This window comes from Manis pentadactyla, chromosome X, assembly GCF_030020395.1.
Source record: "Manis pentadactyla isolate mManPen7 chromosome X, mManPen7.hap1, whole genome shotgun sequence".
In the NCBI taxonomy this organism is placed as follows: Eukaryota; Metazoa; Chordata; class Mammalia; order Pholidota; family Manidae; genus Manis; species Manis pentadactyla.
The window spans coordinates 26,300,777-26,321,016 of NC_080038.1; the positions used below are offsets into that span (position 1 = coordinate 26,300,777).

The 20,240-nt window shown below is 35.0% G+C and overlaps 1 protein-coding gene across 6 annotated transcripts in view; it reads right to left on the reverse strand.

The window, feature by feature from the left end:
* Positions 1 to 20,240, reverse strand: part of DMD (dystrophin) — a 2,193,636-nt gene that overhangs the window by 1,182,235 nt on the left and 991,161 nt on the right. For all 6 annotated transcript variants that reach the window (XM_036917975.2, XM_057495970.1, XM_057495969.1 and 3 more), the window contains one exon: positions 15,705 to 15,899. In XM_036917975.2, the coding sequence (XP_036773870.2) occupies positions 15,705 to 15,899 (195 nt within the window). The remainder of the gene's footprint in view (positions 1 to 15,704; positions 15,900 to 20,240) is intronic.

Here is a 20,240-nt window from a genome sequence, read left to right on the forward strand (position 1 = left end):
ACCCTATCAAATTACCAACAGCATTCTTCAATGAACTGGAACAAATAGTTCAAAAATTCATATGGAAACACCAAAGACCCCGAATAGCTAAAGCAATCCTGAGAAGGAAAAATAAAGTGGGGGGGGGGGGGATCTCGCTCCCCAACTTCAAGCTCTACTACAAAGCCACAGTAATCAAGACAATTTGGTACTGGCACAAGAACAGAGCCACAGACCAATGGAACAGAATAGAGACTCCAAACATTAACCCAAACATATATGGTCAACTAATATTCGAAAAAGGGGCCATTGACATACAATGGGGAAATGGCAGACTCTTCAACGGATGGTGCTGGCAAAACTGGACAGCTACATGTAAGAGAATGAAACTGGATCACTGTCTAACCCCATACACAGAAGTAAATTCGAAATGGATCAAAGACTTGAATGTAAGTCATGAAACCATAAAACTCTTAGAAAAAAACATAGGCAAAAATCTCTTAGACATAAACGTGAGTGACCTCTTCTTGAACATATCTCCCCGGGCAAGGGAGACAAATGCAAAAATGAACAAATGGGACTATATCAAGCTGAAAAGCTTCTGTACAGCAAAGGACACCATCAATAGAACAAAAATGTATCCTACAGTATGGGAGAATATATTCGTAAATGACAGATCCGATAAGGGGTTGACATCCAAAATATATAAAGAGCTCACACACCTCAACAAACAAAAAACAAATAATCCAATTAAAAAATGGGCAGAGGAGCTGAATAGACAGTTCTCTAAAGAAGAAATTCAGATGGCCAACAAACACATAAAAAGATGCTCCACATAGCTTGTTATCAGAGAAATGCAAATTAAAACCACAATGAGATATCACCTCACACCAGAAAGGATCGCCACCATCCAAAAGACAAACAACAACAAATGTTGGTGAGGTTGTGGAGAAAGGGGAACCCTCCTACACTGCTGGTGGGAATGTAAATTAGTTCAACCATTGTGGAAAGCAGTATGGAGGTTCCTCAAAATGCTCAAAATAGAAATACCATTTGACCCAGGAATTTCACTTCTAGGAATTTACCCAAGAATGCAGCACTTCAGCTTGAAAAAGACAGATGCACCCCTATGTTTATCGCTGCACTATTTACTATAGCCGAGATATGGAAGCAACCTAAGTGTCCATCAGTAGGTGAATGGATAAAGAAGATGTGGTACATATACACAATGGAATACTACTCAGCCATAAGAAAAAAACAAATCCTACCATTCACAACAACATGGATGGAGCTAGAGGGTATTATGCTCAGTGAAATAAGCCAGGCGGAGAAAGACAAGTACAAAATGATTTCACTCATATGTGGAGTATAAGAACAAAAGAAAACTGAAGGAACAAAACAGCAGCAGAAGCACAGAACCCACGAATGGACTAATAGTTACCAAAGGGAAAGGGACTGGGGAGGACGGGTGGGAAGGGAGCGATAAGGGTGGGGAAACAAGAAAGGGGGCATTATGATTAGCATGTATAGTGTGTGTGGGGGGGCACAGGGAGGGCTGTGCAACACAGAGAAGACAAGTAGTGATTTTACAGCATCTTACTATGTTGATGGACAGTGACTGTGACCGGGGATGTGGGGGGGACTTGGTGAAGGGGGGAGCCTACTAAACATAATGTCCTTCATGTAATTGTAGATTAATGATACCAAAATAAAATTTAAAAAAAGTAATCCATTTATGTCTTTGATGTTCAGGGTGGGGTGGCTGTACATATATGTATACACACATACACACACACATTCTCTCTGTGAGGATGTGAGCTTGCAAAACTTCCTGGTTTTAATCGAAATCTCTGGAAAGTGCCCAATTCTCTGGAAAGTAGTAGAATTGCTGAGAATCAAGTTATGAACAGTTTTACTAATGCTGGGCACCATGTTGCAAAGGCAGGAAAACTTTCTCAGATGAGAAAAGTAAAAAGCACAAACTGGCCAGGGAATATCACACTCCCTGGATATCTAGATAATAGCTCCTTGGTGCATTGGCTGTCAAAACTGGCTGGAGTCCAGGAAATCCTTTTTAAAGTCCCTACACATACTTTTGTCCCTGAGGCGCTGCACACAGAAAAATGGTATGTGCACCAAAGAAGACTCTGTAGCAGTTTCCACAATTTAAAGCCAGAGATGAGATCTTTTATAGCTTTTTACTAATTTAGTTTGTCTAGAAATAAGTGATCTTCATAGATTCTGACCCTCTAAAAGTGAAACCATAGTCCCTGCAGTTGCTATGGTGATAGAAAAATCCCTAGGATCACTCTAATATATATTATTTCCATTTCTATCCCTCAGTAGGTCCTTATCTTAGCTGAAATATGATGGCAAAATGGTGATATACCCACTTTTTAGTCAACTTATTTCTTAATTTTGATATACCCCTGTGAATTGACTTCCATACCACTCTATTTCATTTCTGTAAGATGTTTGCTAGCCACTCTCCCTGCAAAAGTTTTTAATTTTTAGAAGGCATCTGTACTTGAGTTTGTAGAACTTAAGTCTTTAATATTTTAAAATAACATCCTTGAACTCACTCAGCAAATCAGAAAGACCCTTACTCATACACTGATAATAAAGAAAAATTCAATAATGAAGTAACTTGCACAACTAAAAGCTGGAGTCCAGATACGCATAATAAGGAAAAACAGAAGACTATGGACTATGCTTCCTTAACTCACATTTCTAGTTGGAAAGGTCTAATTAAGAGCTCACTGATAACGCAAAGGCCTCAACTTTGAGATAAGTAATATTTAAAACCTGGGTGAGACCCAGGTTTTAAAGGTGATTCATAACAAACAGGGTGAACCTGAAAGTACTTTGTTTATTCAAGTTTTGCATGCTAAGTGCCTTCAGTATGTTAAAAAGATAAACTAGAGACTACAGTTTATCTAGGGAACCAAACAAGGGACCTATTTGCCAACGAGTCAAGTTGAGATAAAGGTCTCAAGTAACTGTTAACTTAAGCTCTCTTCTCTATCATAAGGGGCAGATTTCTGCTGTCTAGTTTTTTTTCCATTTAATGTAAAGCGACAACTATTCCCCTGCTGTCAGCATGTTTCATTACAGGGCAAGTCTTTACCCACCTAGATGGTGAGCCTATTTGTATGGATGTCAAAGTAGATACCGTAGAAGTGGAACAGGGCTGGAGTAGGGGATAGTGATATCTGATAAAATGAACTTCCTGTTAGTCATTTCTGAGGAAAATAAACTTTAAAAAGAAGTTACTGAATTTGCAATGTTATTTCTTATCTCCAGCTAAGTTCATTGCTTTAAAAATACTATGAAAAGTGTATGATTTCTAGTATTTAAATAGCATTATTTCCATTGTACCTTCTCTGTAGTCATGAAAATAAATGGGCAACTCTCAAATAGAAAGCATAAAGTTCAATTCAGCACTTGCTTAAACTTCAACGCATTAATTTAAAAATGAGGATGTCTATAATTTAAAGGTGTCTTTAGTACCGTTTATACCAAGAAGTAAAGTCAAACATATGTGCATGAATTTAAAACTCTTACCAAGGTAGAATTTTAAGTATGTCGATCATAGGATGTGTATACAAACATTAATCTGAAATTCTGTCTTCTCTTTTAGATTATAATATTTAGAAATTACTTTCAAAATATTTACTTCAAATTTTGCCACTGTACCCTTTAGCAAAAATGTTTCAGTAAGAAAAAAAGCAATTTTATAATATAGCTTCAGTTACAAAAACATAACCTAAAATACCAGATAATTTGAAACTGACTGTGAAGTGTGTTTTCCCCTAAAAGTGACTTCCACACTTCAATGATATTCTTGTTTGAAATATACTGAACTTCTTTTAAAATATTTATCATTGCTTTCTAGTAGTTCCTCAGTTTCCATTTCTCAAATGACTCATGAGAAGATGGCTATAAGCACCTGAAATTCACCTTTTCTTACCAGATTTACTCCCTGAAGGAAATTTCTATTTATTGGTCCACTAAGAGCTTCTTCATTGCATCTTTTCCCACCTCCACAGCACTCAGTACTGTTAAGCCCTGGCCTCCTAGTCCTTCTAGTTCTGCTATCTCCCAGGTTTCTCTCTCCTTCCCTGAGAGCTTCGTCTCTGTCTTCATTCACTAACTCAACTCATACCTACTGAAAAGCTATCATGTGCCAGGCACATGCCATGTACTGGGGATATAATAGTAAACCAGAAAGACAAAATTCTCCTATTTCTTTGTCTGTACTTTGCTGTAGCCTTAAGCAGAGTCAATCATTAAATGGCTGAGTCCCTAAATCTATGGGATGACTCCTCTGTTGGGCACCATCAGCAGTGAATCTATGATACTGTCTTGACATCTTGCTTAGTCCATTTTCTGCCTGTATCAATAAAAGCCATTTGTGTCAAGGGGATATTTAGGTCGTGGGAGTGGCCAAGATTGTCCATAGAAGTGGAGGTAAAGGAAAGAAGACTGGGAAAAGACACATACTTTGTGAGCAAGTGTGGAAGAGCTAACAAATCATCCCCAATGATTCTCAAATTTGTATCTGTATATATATATATAGCCAACTGTTTGATATCTATATGGATGTCTAGTAAACAGCTCCAACTCAGCATGTCAAAATAAAACTTATACTAAATTTTGCACCCTAACCTGATCCTCCTGCAATTGTCGATAGTACATGGTCCATGGCAGCTCCATTTTTCCAGTTGTTCACATCAAAATTCTTAGTCTTATCCCTGAATCCTCTCTCTACCAAACGACCTGCAATTGGCCACGAAATCCTATAGGCTCTACCTTTGAATGTATCTAGAATTGCCCCTGCCACCACTGTGATACAAACTACCATCTCCAGCTGGGATAGTTTTGAATAGGGGTATAATACTAGTGCTTTCCTTATAGAGTCATTGAGATGACCACATGAGTTAAGACAGATGAAGAATTTAGAACATGTCCTGCCTGGCACATAATAAATTAGTGGTAGCTATTAGTATTGTCCAAGTTACAATTATATTCAAAGGCTTTCTCCTCTACAAAGTTATTCTCAGTGTCTGCTTTCTACATTGCTTTCCCATCTTCATGAATTCATTTACATTCATGCCTTATACTAAATATTTTAGCTATATTATGTATTTCCTACCTTTATTACTTTCTACCTCATTTATATAAACTATGACATGTGTATTCAAATAACATTATAAATCATCAGAGTGCATGGATCACATCCTACATTTCTCTTTTAGAGTGTTAAAAGCACATCTGGGCCTTAATAAGTATTTACTGATTTGAAGGGAAGAGTTGAAGTTTTGAATTTTGATTTGTTTATGAGAATCCAATTTGAATGGAATCATTGAACCTGTAGAGTTTGTTACACTCTCCTTGAACCATTGCAGATGCGCATTCAGGTATCTCCCTGTTTATTCTATTTTACTTTTATTGGATACTTAGCTGTCAAAGAGTGGAAGAGTCTCTTTGCATTTACTGGTTGAGTATCTCCATGGTTTCTTCACAGTACATCAGATACCTACGTCCTTCATTCAGAATTTTGTCTGATGCCACCGAGCATCAACAAGAACAAAAAGAAAAACCCAAAACCTGCACTTCACTGGTCCAAGTGTTCCTCAAAGACAATCATTCTAGTCCATCAGCACTAATTAAACTGAAAATGATTTCACAAGTCGTTCTGTGATAGGTAGATTTTCTGTGAATTTGTACACATTGTCTAAATCATCTTACAGAAAATCTTGATAGAAAAATTGGTTCTTGTACATAGTGAAGGAGAGTTGTGTAGAAGCAAATGCTTTTCTCTTCACTAAATATTAGACAAATAGCATTCCATGTTTCCATTTTTTTAAGACCAGGACATGATTTTAAGTCTTGTGCAACTGAGCAGACAAAGGGCTAAGGTAGTTTTTATGGAAAAAAAATTCTAAGGCAATACAGCAATCTAGGGAAACCTAAAAAACTGATTTGCACCAAGGAATGGGATTGGAAAATGTGAACAGGATGCTTTTCTTTCTTCTTTCCATTTTATACTCTTTTATCCTGTATAAATATACCATCATGAACATCTTAGTGTTTTGATAAAGAACTGAACCCAAGATGTGTGATCAAGCAAGTTCATAGATAACTACTACAGAAGTTAGAATGTAACTGATTTGTATAAATTAATAAAATGATAGTACATTGTTTTGGAAAAATAGGAAACAATTTGGTAATATCTTCCCCATTTTATAAATGATAAATGTTGTTGATGTTGGGAGAACATGCTTTGCATTACAATGTTTTACAAGAGTGACAGAAAAGCAAAACCACTGTTTCACATAATTGTTCCACTCTGAACCTAAACACATAAATTTAAGAACAACAACAAAAATAAGGCCAAAAAATCCATGATACGGATGCAGGATCCTAACACTCTACTTTACTTCCTTACCTCTTTGGGAGCCCCATGGGTTCTCTTAATGATGAGAAAATTCTTTAATCTGTTGCCTAAGTTAGGCAAATTAAATCTGGAAATTGGTAGCAAGTGGTACCCATTAATTATATGTGATTTACAATATAAATTTTTTTATTTTTTTCCTTAAATGTTCAATGACATGCATTAGGATTCAGAAATAAGCAGACTTGGGTAAATGTCATTATATTTGATTGAGCTACATGCAATTGCCAATATTTGAACATGTTGACCTATATAATGTCAGTTTATAAGGTTCAACTGAATATTATTATAGTATTAACATGCCCATGATTACCAATTTAATCAGGAAAATGAATACAGATTAACTTTTTTAAATAGCAAAAGAAAAACAACAAAATAAGTAACGAAAACATATATTAGAACTCCAAGGAAAACAGAAGGAAAGAAAACCCACTACTGATTAGAGCATTCTTTACTTAGATCTTCATTGTTTTCACAAATAGTTTAAGTCACGGTTCTGAATTCAGAAAAAAGTATTTTTAAATTACTGAACTAGAACTGGGAAAAAAATCAATTCAACATATTTCATCAAAAAACAAAACTTCAAACAAAACAAAACAAACCAGGAAACAGCATCCTATTCCTGGTAAAAGCAGTGGTACATGGAAACTTGGAACAATGCAGAGTCTACATCCTCAAGAGAAATATTAAAATGTGAGTTGTTTGTTTGACACCTAAAATTAGTAGAAGAGTGGAAAAACTTACCTCTGAATAAGCAATACTCAGCTTTAGAAATAAAGTAAAGGAATATGATTGAAAGGAACCAGATTCTCTAAAAGAAGTTTTTGTTGAAAGCAAGTGTTTTGTAGCCCACGTACATTATTTTTTATTTTAAACTTTTCTTTTTTCTTTTTACTTTCTTAAACTTTTTTTTTAACCTGTAGACTAGTTGCCAAATCTGGAAATAACTTTACATGTATTTTATGCTGTTTTTTTATTTAAAGTTTTTTATATATAAATATGAAATTTTATGAGGTTTACCACATTCCTAAAGGTCATATGTTTTCAGGATTACTTACATGGAAAATAAGTTTATGATAATTTTTAAGATTTTGGATATTCAGTGAAGAAATATGGGTTTTACAAATCTCCAAATTTATATAATTATACATATTTACAAGGTTTTTTTCTACATAATCCTACATAATTTCACTCTCTTCACAATAGTATGACTGACTAGACTGAAACAGGTATTACCATTGATTTAATTCCAAAGGTAGAAAAACTGAGACTGAGAAATTTTATGCAACTTGCCCAAGGACAAAACTATTAAGAGGCAGATTCAGAGTCTAAATCTAAGTGTTTTATGCTCAAATCCAATCCTCTGTGAGCCTCTCTAGCCTACTGCCTGTCATAACCATATCACGTAAGCTCAGTGAGTGGGTTATATTACTAATATCTTAATTATACATGGGTTTCCTACCACATGTTTTCATAAATGATTGGCTTAAAATTCAGCATGTACAAACCCAGAGCAAATGTCTCCGGGCTGGTATGTATGCATTGACGGTCAGAATTCACACAGGTCTAGATGATTTAACTTGACGAGCTAGGATACAGTGTAAAAGAGGCTATTTATTTTTCATTTTTTTTTTAGTTTTAGCACTGACAGCTTAACACTCTTCAGTTCTCTTTGATCAGAGTCCATATCTGGATTTATCAGATTGTCACTCATTTACTCAACAGATGTGCACTGAATGTCTATTAAGCACTAGGTGCTGTTCTAGGAGTTGTAGATACAGTCAGTGGTGAACAAGAAAAACAAGATATTATTTTTTCTTCCTAGTGGCTGTGCATATGATGGATGTTGGTCACCAGGGAACAGGTCAGAAGGAGCAGATGGCTCATGTGCAAACCACTGCAAATGGTGAAAACTGTATCTGTTGCTGTCGCTGACTCAGCATCACTGTCTTTATAATGTACTACTGCAGTTAAATGGGTATACATACACTTTAGATGCATATGCATGTGATTTTAGGTTCATAAAACCCTGCACTGTCGTTTTCACATTTGGGGAGGCGAAAATAATAGCTTTAAGCCATTTTAGCTGCCAAAAATGCATTGAGACCCTTCATAACTTGGTTAACAGAAGAGCCCACAACTTTAATTTCCAAGAAAAAAGATCAGAAAAACCCATTAGTAACTGTTGTGATAGCAGCTGTTAGAGAGTAGATCTATCTTAAAATTGAAAAAGAGAAGTTGGAGAACCAAAGACTCAAATTCCAATTCATTTTCACTCTCTGGAATTTGTCTTTATCTGACACATGAAAGCAACACCCTATATAAATTTAATTTGTGTTCTCTTTATGTCCCATCCACCTACCAGGCACTGCATTAATGACATATCAAATTGGGAAGAGTGTTCAATCAAAAGACATTAACTTATTAATTAGATTTTTCTGAGCTTCTAAAGAAATTTTAAAAGGTTATTTTTAGTGGCTCTATGGTAAATTGTTCTTTTGATTTTTTTTTTGCATGGTATATGAGCCACATGTGAAAACTCCTTCCTAAACACAACTACATATTTTGACTAAAACATTCTCCATAGGATGATGCACTCGTTTTTGCATAAATCATGAATCAGTAATTATATATCACACATCAAAAAATGGTATCACAGTTCTCCATGTAAGAACTTGTTTGTTATGCCTCAGAAGATTGGAGACTGACAAAAATTAGGCTTGGGGTGGATTAATGATTGTGCATTGAGCATTGACTCCCCTATACAGAATTTTATTATTGTTAACAACCATTTGATCAATAAATATGAGAGATGCCCTAAAAAAAAATGCACACTTCCAATGGTAAAATAATAAGTAACCGGGATGTAATGAATATAGTCAAGATATTGTAACAGCTTGGTATGGTGATAGCTGGTACCTAGAAATGTCATGTATATAAATGTTGAATCACTATGTTGTACACCTGAAACTAATGTAATGTAATACTGTGTGTCAACTACCCTTCAATAAAAAATAATTATCTACAAAAATAAAAAAAATAAATAAATAAATGGCATCACAATTGGTCACTGAACAGCTTGAATACTTCATGAATAGAAGGGAAAATCTCCCCACACTTAATTGCAACCTCAGAATTTCTGCCAGACTCATGAATTGTAAGTTTTAATGTGGAAGTTTCTGACTTCAGGAATTTATAGGATGGGGATTATCAAAATAGTCTTGCTGGGGGAAATGAAAGTAGGAGTGAGTTCTTAAAGTATATTTTAGCAGAGATGGGAGTAAATTGCAGCATGAAAGTCAAAGTGGGACAACTGCTGGGCCTGATAAAATAATGACAGGGAGAAAATAATCAATAATTTCCTATAAAAGAGTGACATTTATAAAATATAAAGGAAAACTACACCGAAGCACATATAAATATGAACTGGGCATGGCTATCATGCAGTAATATCTATAATCTCTTTACTGTAAGAGAAATGAAAAATGAGGTACTATAGTACTGATTTAAGGACTTAAATTATAGTGAACTGATTAATTTTTACAAAGCATTTCACAAATATAATAGCGAATTGAGCAAATAAATCTCAAATCATAAAAGTGGTTCAAGAAAGGAATTATATTTATAATGGAATAAGTGTGTTGGTTGAAAAACTTGATTTTCCTCAGAGAAATCACTAAATTGATTACATTATCCAAAATGTTGTATGTAGTCCAAAAGATTGGTTCTTACAATGTAATAGTACATTAATGAAAGTTCAATTTTTCCATGCAGGAAGCTATTTTATTAGAAAATTTACATAGAATTAAAAATGAGCATTTGTAATCAAATGTTGCTTTGACAGTTTATATATTCCATGATTACTTAATTTAGAAGAATTGCAATATCCTTTTGTTGGAATATTATTAAACTGGTTTAAAAACTGAACCCTTTATCTAGTATGCACAGAAACATTCATTCTTGTATTTTTCCTTCAGTTATTCTATTCAGATTTGTATATATGATGCCACCTTCCAATATCTAATTCCCCTAATACCAGAATAGAAAAGCAGTTTGTCCATGGCATTAGTTTTATCTGCAGTCAAATGACTGGCACTATTAAATTTGTGCTTAAATGTGATGAAATAGACTCCAAAGGAGAAAGGTCTTGACCAGGGGGATACACTGCCCATTGACCATACTTTTTTCCCTGCTTCAAGGCAAGGCTGGAGTACAGAAGGCAAAAATATCAATAAGAAGAAATCTTTTCATCCCTCAAGGGATCCTCACCCAAGTTCACAGGATACCTAAATTCTCTTAACTCTGTCCCAAATCTGTTGACAATAGGTCTTCATACACCCAGGCTCAAGTTCTATGTGAATACAGAAACACCTGCAATTTGCATCTTGAAAACATTTCCAGAATCTGAAAATCTCTCCTTACCATCCTAGTCTCGGCCACCAGCATTTTCTCTCCAACTCATCTTGCTTTTACTCCTAATCCATTATAGCTCTGTTCCCAACTAGTGCAACCCTTTTCAAACCAATCAGATCATGCCACTCTCCTCAAAATATACAATGCTCCTCACTCACTGAGAGTGAAAGGTAATCTTCACAGCGGCCCATCAGGCCCTCCACCATCTGGACTATGCAGCCCCTTTGAGCTCCTGCCCTACATACGGGCCTGCCCGCTGTTCACTGATCCGGTTAGGTACACTCCCAACCTGTGGGCCTCTGCATTGACTATTCACTACACCCAGACAGCAGGGCTGACTCCCAGCCTGATTCCCTTACCTTCTTCAAATCTTGGTTCAAATGTTCTTTCCACCCTTTTTAAAATTGCACTCCTACCTCTTGCCATTCCACCTACTCCTGCCCCTTTGGTAGTTTTATATCCCCTTACCCAACTCTGTGCTTTTTAATTTAATAACAAATATCATCTTTAAATACACAATTTTGGTTATTATTTGTTTGCTTATTTTCTCTCTCCCACTGCTATAATAAAGCTGCATGGACTGTGCTCACTGTTTTTAAGCACTTAGAGCAATGCCTGGTTCATAATAAGAACTTAATAAATATGTTTGAATGAATGAACCTTCATTCCTTATCAGGGCCTTGTCTTAACAATTCCTTTTAGGTCTCAAGGGTCCTGCACAAAAGCTGAACCAGTCAAGAAGACTGAACAACTTCACTTTATAGTCTAGTTTAAGTTCACAACAAGCTCTTCCCAGTGCTGTTGAGGGTGAACAAGGGCTGCTTTTACTTCTTGATCATACAGGAACTCCACGAGGGCCCAACTGTCCTTTAAACATCTGAGTTTTCTTCATATGTCCACAGTTTTTGTCACTCTCTTGGCTACCAAAAACAAAGCATGTATCCACCTCATAATGTTTTCAATTGTGACACAATAGAAATGATTCGTGCCTGACTTCTTTCTTTCCTTCTCTTCCTTTTCCTCTCCCTGCCTTCTTCTTCTCCTTCCTTTTTTTTTCTTAAGTCCTTCCTTTTTCCCTTCCTCTTATGGAATCTTTTTAAACTGGAATGGATTTGCTGAGATTTAGAACCCAGGACACTTTTCCTATGAACTAGGTGTGACAGACCTCAGCATTCTACCATGTTCTGTCCAAATTCACCCTTGCCATGTTCAACACACAACCCTAGAAACAATCGCAGAAAAGGTGATAAGAGTATAGTGGTTAACAGTCCAGACTTGAAGATGCTTTGCCTGGGTTCATATCTTTGCTCCACCAATATTAGTTTTTTCAACTTTGAGTTACTATGTATTTCTTCAGTTTCTTCACTTATAAAATGGGGATAATTTTAAATGCTTTGTAGAGTTGTGGGGGGATTAAATTAGTTAATATAGTTGTTATTAGAAGTGTCTGAACACTGTAAAAAATTTGATTCTCATTATTGCAAAAGATAAAAGTTAACTGTCATCTTTATTCTAAGCCATGCTCTCAGTTTTATCCTAAAAACTCACTTTTATCAATACCAAGGCCTAATTGAACAACTAAGGAACTCCTTACTGAGGGAGTAGCACATTCAACTGGGGAATTTCGCACCAAGCTGCATGGAGTATTTTCCAGGATTTCTGTTAGCAAGTGCTGAGTAAACAGTATATATGTCATTATTTATCTCAAAAGTATCCTAGATGAGGTTCCCTTAGAAACTAAGCTCAAGACTATAATATGCATGCAAGTAATTTACTTGGGAACCATCCTAGGAAGCCCTGGTAAGGGAGTGGGGCATGGGGAGGGGGTGCAGAAGCCAGTAGAATGTTATGAGGTAGGTTTCTAACTGCACAATGAGGTCTCCGTTCTGCTGGGGAACATTGGGTCAGGGTGTAGAACATGCCTCAGAGTTACCCCAAGTGAAGATGTGAATGAGCAGCAGCATGTATCCACAGAAAGCCATCTGTCATCGGTTGAGGTTTCTTGGGAGATGTGGGGAGGCAGAGCCTTAATGCCCTGACAGACAATTATCAGCTATGGTGACTAGAGGGAGTCCCAAGGCAGAGTGCCAGGAACTTGCAATTGGCAGTTGCCAGTCATAATGCAGAGCATGCTGAGGGACGAGAGTGAGTCCCCAAGAGTAACTCCAATGCCAGTGGAACTGAAGCTTTTGGTGACATCAGGGATATGGAGGCATTAGGATAAATCCTTTCTATGGTGTCTCTTCAATGAATCATTTCTGCATTTATGACATTTCAAATATTTAAAATTCTCAGGGGAAAAAATTTATAAAATTAAAACTTGTGATGCTAAACATTTCTATGTTCATATTGTATTAGTATTTTTAATTGTTGTATAGTGATAAGAACACTTGACATATCCACACTCCTAATAAGTTTTTAAGTGTACAATACCTTATGTCTACTTATAGCGCAGTATTGCACGGCAGCTCTCTGGAACTTACTTGTATTGCACAGCTGAAATTTCATACCCACTGAACAGCAACTTCCCATATCTCCCCTCCCCCAGTCCCTGGCAAGCACCTTTCTACTCTTTTTTATGCTCATATTTTCATGAGACACTGTACAGCAAGATTTGATGATTTAATATAGTAATTATGCTTTGGAAATTTTTATTAAGACAATTGTCTTTTTGATTAAAAATAAAGTACAAGCTATTGCTAATATTGATCAAAACTTTCAAAAATTTAAATTCTTTCAAAACAATGGTAGTATTGTTTATAAAATGAATATTATTAACTTTTTATATATAAACAAACATAGTCAATGGATTCACAGCATTAATATTGGCTTTGTATAAGAATAAACATTATTTATGTGTATATTTCTCCATCATTAGTTATGCCTTAGCTGGTATATTAGCTATTAAATGTAGATTTCCATATGTAAATAGATGTTTATCTGCTTAGTTCTTGTCAAAATGATTAGGTAGCTTTCCAATTCAATACATCAATGGAAATTATATGTGCTATATTAGTTATATTTTGTTCAGAAAGCAATTACTTGAGTTATTACACATTATTTGTGTTGTATTGTACTTTCAAGAAATATGTATATTAAACCACAGCAGTACCTACTACAGTTCTGTAATTTGATTCATGCAAATCTTACAGGAATAAAATCAACCACAATTTAATTTCAAACCTTCCCAACCAGCAGCTGTACAATTTATGCACTACTTTTCTATTTTTACTACTGGATAACGACAATGATGAATGCCTTTAAGAAGAAATACATATTCATTGAAAATACTGAGATCAAAACTATCCCCCTTCAAAAATTCCATGAAGGAAGGAAGCCCATTTTGCCTGCCGCTGATCTGTTGGAAGTGAGATGGAATTATGCCTAAAACTGCGTCTAATGAGGAATTACTAATCCAGCTAAATTAAACTTGCCATAATACCTTTTAGACAATCAATACCATCACAGTGGGTATCAGCTATAATACTACTAAACATATCTGGAAGAACAAATGATTAGCTATGATGAGTGTAGCCTGGGGCCCATCATTCTGAGTGCACCAGGGTAAGAGGTATGAAGGCAAAGATATTCTACTGGTAACTTAATAAGTTCAGGGTCACTGCTCTCCTGACCCATACGTCCATGAACATGGAAGGGAATGAATATTATCTCATTAGCAGTGATTTACATGTTGAATGACAATGATGAACTTACAAACCGCACTGTCATGAGAAATTAGTTAATGTGAATAATGACAAGAATCCTAGCATGTCTCCTTTACCAATTGATTGGGTTTCTTTTCTTCATCAGCACTTTGCATTTATTTCAAAGAGAGTAAGAAATAGCACTATACTAAAACAGATGGAGTAGTTCCAGAGATCCATGCATCTCTTATTTTATTTTAGTGTGTAATTTTATAGCTGATTTAAAGTAAGATATTAAACTCAAGTCACTCAACATACTGCAACTCTGATTTCCAAAACTAAATAGCTTTAGCTATGTGTTTACTTACAGAGACAAATGTGTGACATGGAAGAGCTCTCCCAAAATTGTTTAGCGAACAGATGCTACTGAGAGCAAACTTATCTTTTGTTTATAATTTTATGCTATTTGCATTAGCAAATACCAAGCTCTGGCTATCCTATTTCATTTTGAGGTTGGAATGTATGATCACAAAAATTATCTGGAGACACACATTAATAATTACATTTTCTTGATGATGCACTTATTTATCTTTAGACACTGCCCTGTAAAGTCCAAAGGCTATATCCTCATGTTTTGTCTCGGTTTAGGATCCAGAAACTTGTAGTTGCTGGTTTGAATAAAAAAATGGATTTGGTTGGTAGCCTTTGCCTGGTCATTTTAAAGGAAACATTTTATTGTTTTCTATTTAGAGTACATATATTATAGTATTGATACTGACACTAATATGAAATTGAATGTTTATGTGGAAAATATGAAATTAAAACTATAAACAATAGGTATTATTTAAAGCCTCATCAAATTGCCCCTTTTTGGGGAGAAGAAAGGAAAGTAATACATCAGTTGGAATAAACTGTTCTTCTATCAAAGCTTGTATTTTGGTGAGTCATTTCTGTCATGAATGCATGTGAGAGTAATATTTTTGTGTGTTCTTTTATTTTAGGAAGTCTCTCAACATTCAATATTATAAAATACTTCTTCTAATCTATGTTTCTCTTTCTACCTCAGATTTCTAGAGCTAACCATCCTGTAAAGTGTTTGAAGATTCCATGTGGAAGTCAAAATGACTTGTATACATTTAAGCCAACTATTTTGGTACCACAAATGATCAATGCGACCATCTTGTAAAATCTAAATGACTGTTTGCTTTTACCTTCAGAGACTCCTCTTGTTTAAAGAGATCTTCAAAATCTTTAGCAGAGAGGTCAGGAGCATTAAGCAGTTGTTCCACTTCTGATAGGACTTGTGAGACATGAGTGATCTCAGTCAGATAAGTAGAAGGCACATAAGAAATTTCCATAGGCATGTCTTCAGTCATCACCATCACCGACTCTTCATGGAGAGTGTGCTGGTATAGATATACAAAAGGAACAATTCTTTCAGCTTCCTAATAATGAAAAGACATCTATTGAGTTTATATAAGCTCCAGTCTATAGCTGACAGAGGCCTGAAAGTGGATAAAAAGTGCATGATGATTAGCCTAGTAAAAAGTTATTATACACTGGCTTCTTCCAAAAGGTTAGAAGTATTTTATAATAAGAGATACATATACATGAGTACCATGAATATAAGAATTAAAGACCAAGAGCCATGTCATGAGAGGAATAGTTTTATCCCCCTCCCCCAAAAGGAGAATTTTTACAACTGGTTTTTAAAATGTAATTCTAAGCTTCCTGGAAACCTAGGTATGGGGTGGGTTGGGGGCGGAGGTCTACATCTGTGGTATTCATGCCACAGGAACTTTACCCCCTCATCTTGACTTGAGGTATGAGAGGGACAAAGTGTATTTGGCTGGTATGTGTCTTTTTAATAATCACCCCTCTCCTTCAAATTCCAGATGTCAGCTACTTTCTTTGACACTAGTTTCTTGCTAAGCTGATAATTAATGTACTAGATGAGTAGGACTGTGAGTAGAATTCACATTTTAATAAGAACTCCAGAAAGCCCTAAGATCTAAGAGAGATCTAGCCTCTCCTCCCATGTCTACACCATCCAACTTGCCATTCAAATGCTAGGATTGATAGACATTTGGAGCTTAGAATCCTTTAGGACTTGACCAGTAGTACTCTTTCCCTGTTCCTTGTAAGAGCAAGAAATAAATATTATTTGGCACAAAAATTCAGAGAAATAGATGGCCTCTGCTCTCTTCTGTCTATACTATAAGCAGCAAAAGTCTTGTAATTGAAATTAGTTTCCCAGTAACTTTGTTTTGGATTGATCAGATGCCACCTGCCTATTGATGGGGTCAGCGGAGGTTTCAGTGGCAGGGTCTCTGGGGGAGTTTTGACAATAAGTATGCTAACACAGCCATTTATTACTGCACAGCCTTTATGAGAAGAAAATTCTTGTTTTTTTGGTAATACAATTAAATGGAGTTTAGGTTCCCAGACTGAATACACACAAAGATGAGGAATATTAAGCTGGTCCATTTATGCATTACTTTTAATTTCTCAGGTCCAGGATTCTTCCACTCAATTCTTATATAAAAATCATTCTAATTTAGATGTCTTAGCTACTTATGACACTGCAAATTCATAGAATTACACAAATTAGCTTAAATTACATAGTTAAACCTCTTACAAAGTTTGGTGTATTGTGTGTATCATGACCAAATACAAAATTCATATTCTTTCATATGATCAATAGAATGATAATCTACATGTACTTCTAACTTTACATTTAAAATAATTTTGGAATTTGGGGCTAGACTCTGATGAGGAGAACTCATAGATTTAACCATTGATTTTTAAATCCAAACTCTCAATGTCTTCATATCACACCAACCATTTCACCAACTAAAAAATTAAAAAAATCAGTAGACTATTTAAATGTGCAATTACCACCAAAACACTAGGTTTAACAAAAACTGGTTGAGTTGACAACACAAGTCAAGCAAATTTACTGTGCCTTTCACACATTCCTTTAGACTGGTGACTGTTGTTCTTAGTAAAGATTTCCAAGTTAGTAAGTGTCTTTCTCATTTGCATCAGATGTTTCAACTCCTGAGGGAAAGACAGTTCAACATTATCTGAAACAAGAATATTTCCTATACTTTTTTAAATAAAATGGTGCAGTTATCTTTCTTTTTGTTTGTATGCATTTTATACCTGTAAGTTTTTACAGAACAGTGGTTTTGGTGATCAGGGAGTTATGTAGAAGACAAGTAGTAGTTTCTTGTATGGATGTATGGATTATTTATTTATGTGTGTATTTTTATTCAACCAAAGGGGTTATTTTAGAGTGAGACATATTTCCAAGGTATTTAGAAAACATCTGAATCTCATTTAAAAAATCTAGTGTGAGTTCCAAAAGATTTTGATGTCTGTTGTAGTCATTTTCTCTTAAAAGGAAGATGACTCTAAGTTCTTCATATTTTCTTTCTGTTTCTTTTTTGACATGTAGTTTCCTTGATCTTCATTACCTAAGCTTAGGATGCACTCAGGGGTCTTAAATTCATACTGATGCCTTATAAATATAGTCATTACGGATTATAGATAGCAAAGAATTGAATCAAACCGTTAAATACAATAAAAAAAAGGCACTGGAAAAACCCACATTTGATTACTCCCTTGGATTTAACTTTCTGAAATACAATTTAAAACCCAAGTTTCTAATTCTTTGGAGTTCTCGGGTAATGACATTTTGTTTTGCATAGAGTAACTTTACCTAAAAATGACATCTATTTAAGTAATGATTAATGCTGACCACACAGTTCTGCAGACTGAAACGCTATGTCTTAAGCTCTAGCATTGGCTGCAGTCCTGAACCAGGGTTCTAAGAATGTGGGCAGCACGCTGGTCTCTGGCTTCTCATTTAAGCTTTACACTCCTTGACTAGATGTTTTAGTCATAGATTATTTTATTACATATAGATTCCTGTACTTCCTTTCCTCATAATAAATATTCTTCAGCACATCAAGAGAAAAACTATTTTCACCTATCTTTCAATGGAAATCTCTTTTAGGGGAATGTTAATATGGCATCCATTTAAACCTAGAATTTTTGAAATAATTGACATTTTGTTCTGATTCTAGAAACTTTTTTTGCTTTTTGTTTTAATGATGAAGGCCTTATTACACTGACTGTAACACCCTCCAAAGAAACATTACCCATTGTATTACAAGTACATCATGCCCTATTAATATGCATAGTATGATTATTTTCAAGACTATCATAGACAAGTCTTAGAGCAACTGGTATCAGTTAATGGAAATAAGAAGACTAACTACTAAAAACACAGTATGGAGAGATTCTTCAGAACATTTAGACATATTAAAACTGCTATGGTTGATGAGCACAATCGAAGAAATAGATAGGTATATTCTATTAAGAAAATACCTGAATGAGAAAAACATTGCAATCTATACTATCCAAAAACACTAATAAGCAATCCTTCTTTTTATTTCTTTTTTAACATAAACTAAATTAGAAGGCCTAATATTCCTAAAGTGGCTTCCAGTTACAATTAGCTATGGGCACTAACTTAGCTGTGTTTTGTAAATTAAATTCTGAAAGGTTAAGGTCACTCATTCAATATATTTAATGAAGACTAATCTATTGGTGGATTTAGTTCTTATCATGTTGATACATAGTATCCAGTCATTACAGGTAGAAGAAGTTAAGTGGCACATACCACCGAAGAGAGAAAGCTAAGGGATGATCCTATGAACTTTTATGAGAAATAGAAATATTTCAAAATAACTCTCTGACACCATTGGGAAACTGTCAGTTCATTTTCTAGAAAATTCAGTTTTATAAATTTTGCATGATCTCATTTATTTTAAAGTTCTAATAGATACAATAAATTTTAATATATAGAGATGTGTCATAATTTTCAGATATAAGAAACTGCCAAAAATTTAATCAAAAGAGTCAGACATTTGGAGATCTAGTTTACTATCTATTCCTTAAAATACATCATTCCTTTTGACACAGTCATGCAGGCCTATAATGAATAAACTATATCCACTGAATGACTTTCAGTTTGGTTTAATAAAAATTTCACAGTTATTAAAAAAATCAGTGTAATTGGAAGAATCATGTTCATTTTTCCTTTATGCAAAATACATGCACTCATATTCAGATTTTGCCTTTTCATTTGAATTTCATTAAGTCTGCCTTGAATAATTATAGCCTTCTGAATTCTGATGTGTACAAATCCTGTCTAACCTTTTGAAAATCAACTTGCTTTTGTTAATGTTCCTTACCACCTTGTATCATTACAGATATTCATGCATCATTAGCAAGGAAGTGCTGTAGCCATACTAATTCATTTTATTTCTCTCTGTTCATAGTCATTTCTAACGATATATGACCAAAAGAATATACTATCCTCATTTTCTGGGAAAGAAAACCAAGAGATGTGGGAGAAAGCCCCAAGGTACCTATTTTTATTAACAAATGGGAAGCTTAACTGACATTTAAAAAGGCTTATCATCGGACTAAACTATGATTTGTGACACCTAAAGTTGAGGTGAAAACAGTTTTGAGATTTTGAGCTGTGTAAGTAGGTATAGTATCACTCATAAAGTTTTTAATAAACTTTGGGTTCTCTGAAACTTTAGGTATCACATTCTTTTATTACTTAAAATTTGTTTCTTGAAGGGCCATATAACTGCATGAGATAAAGGCAATCGTGTTTTGAAACAAATGGTGCATTTTATCTAAGTTTTTAAAACAAAATGTTTTCC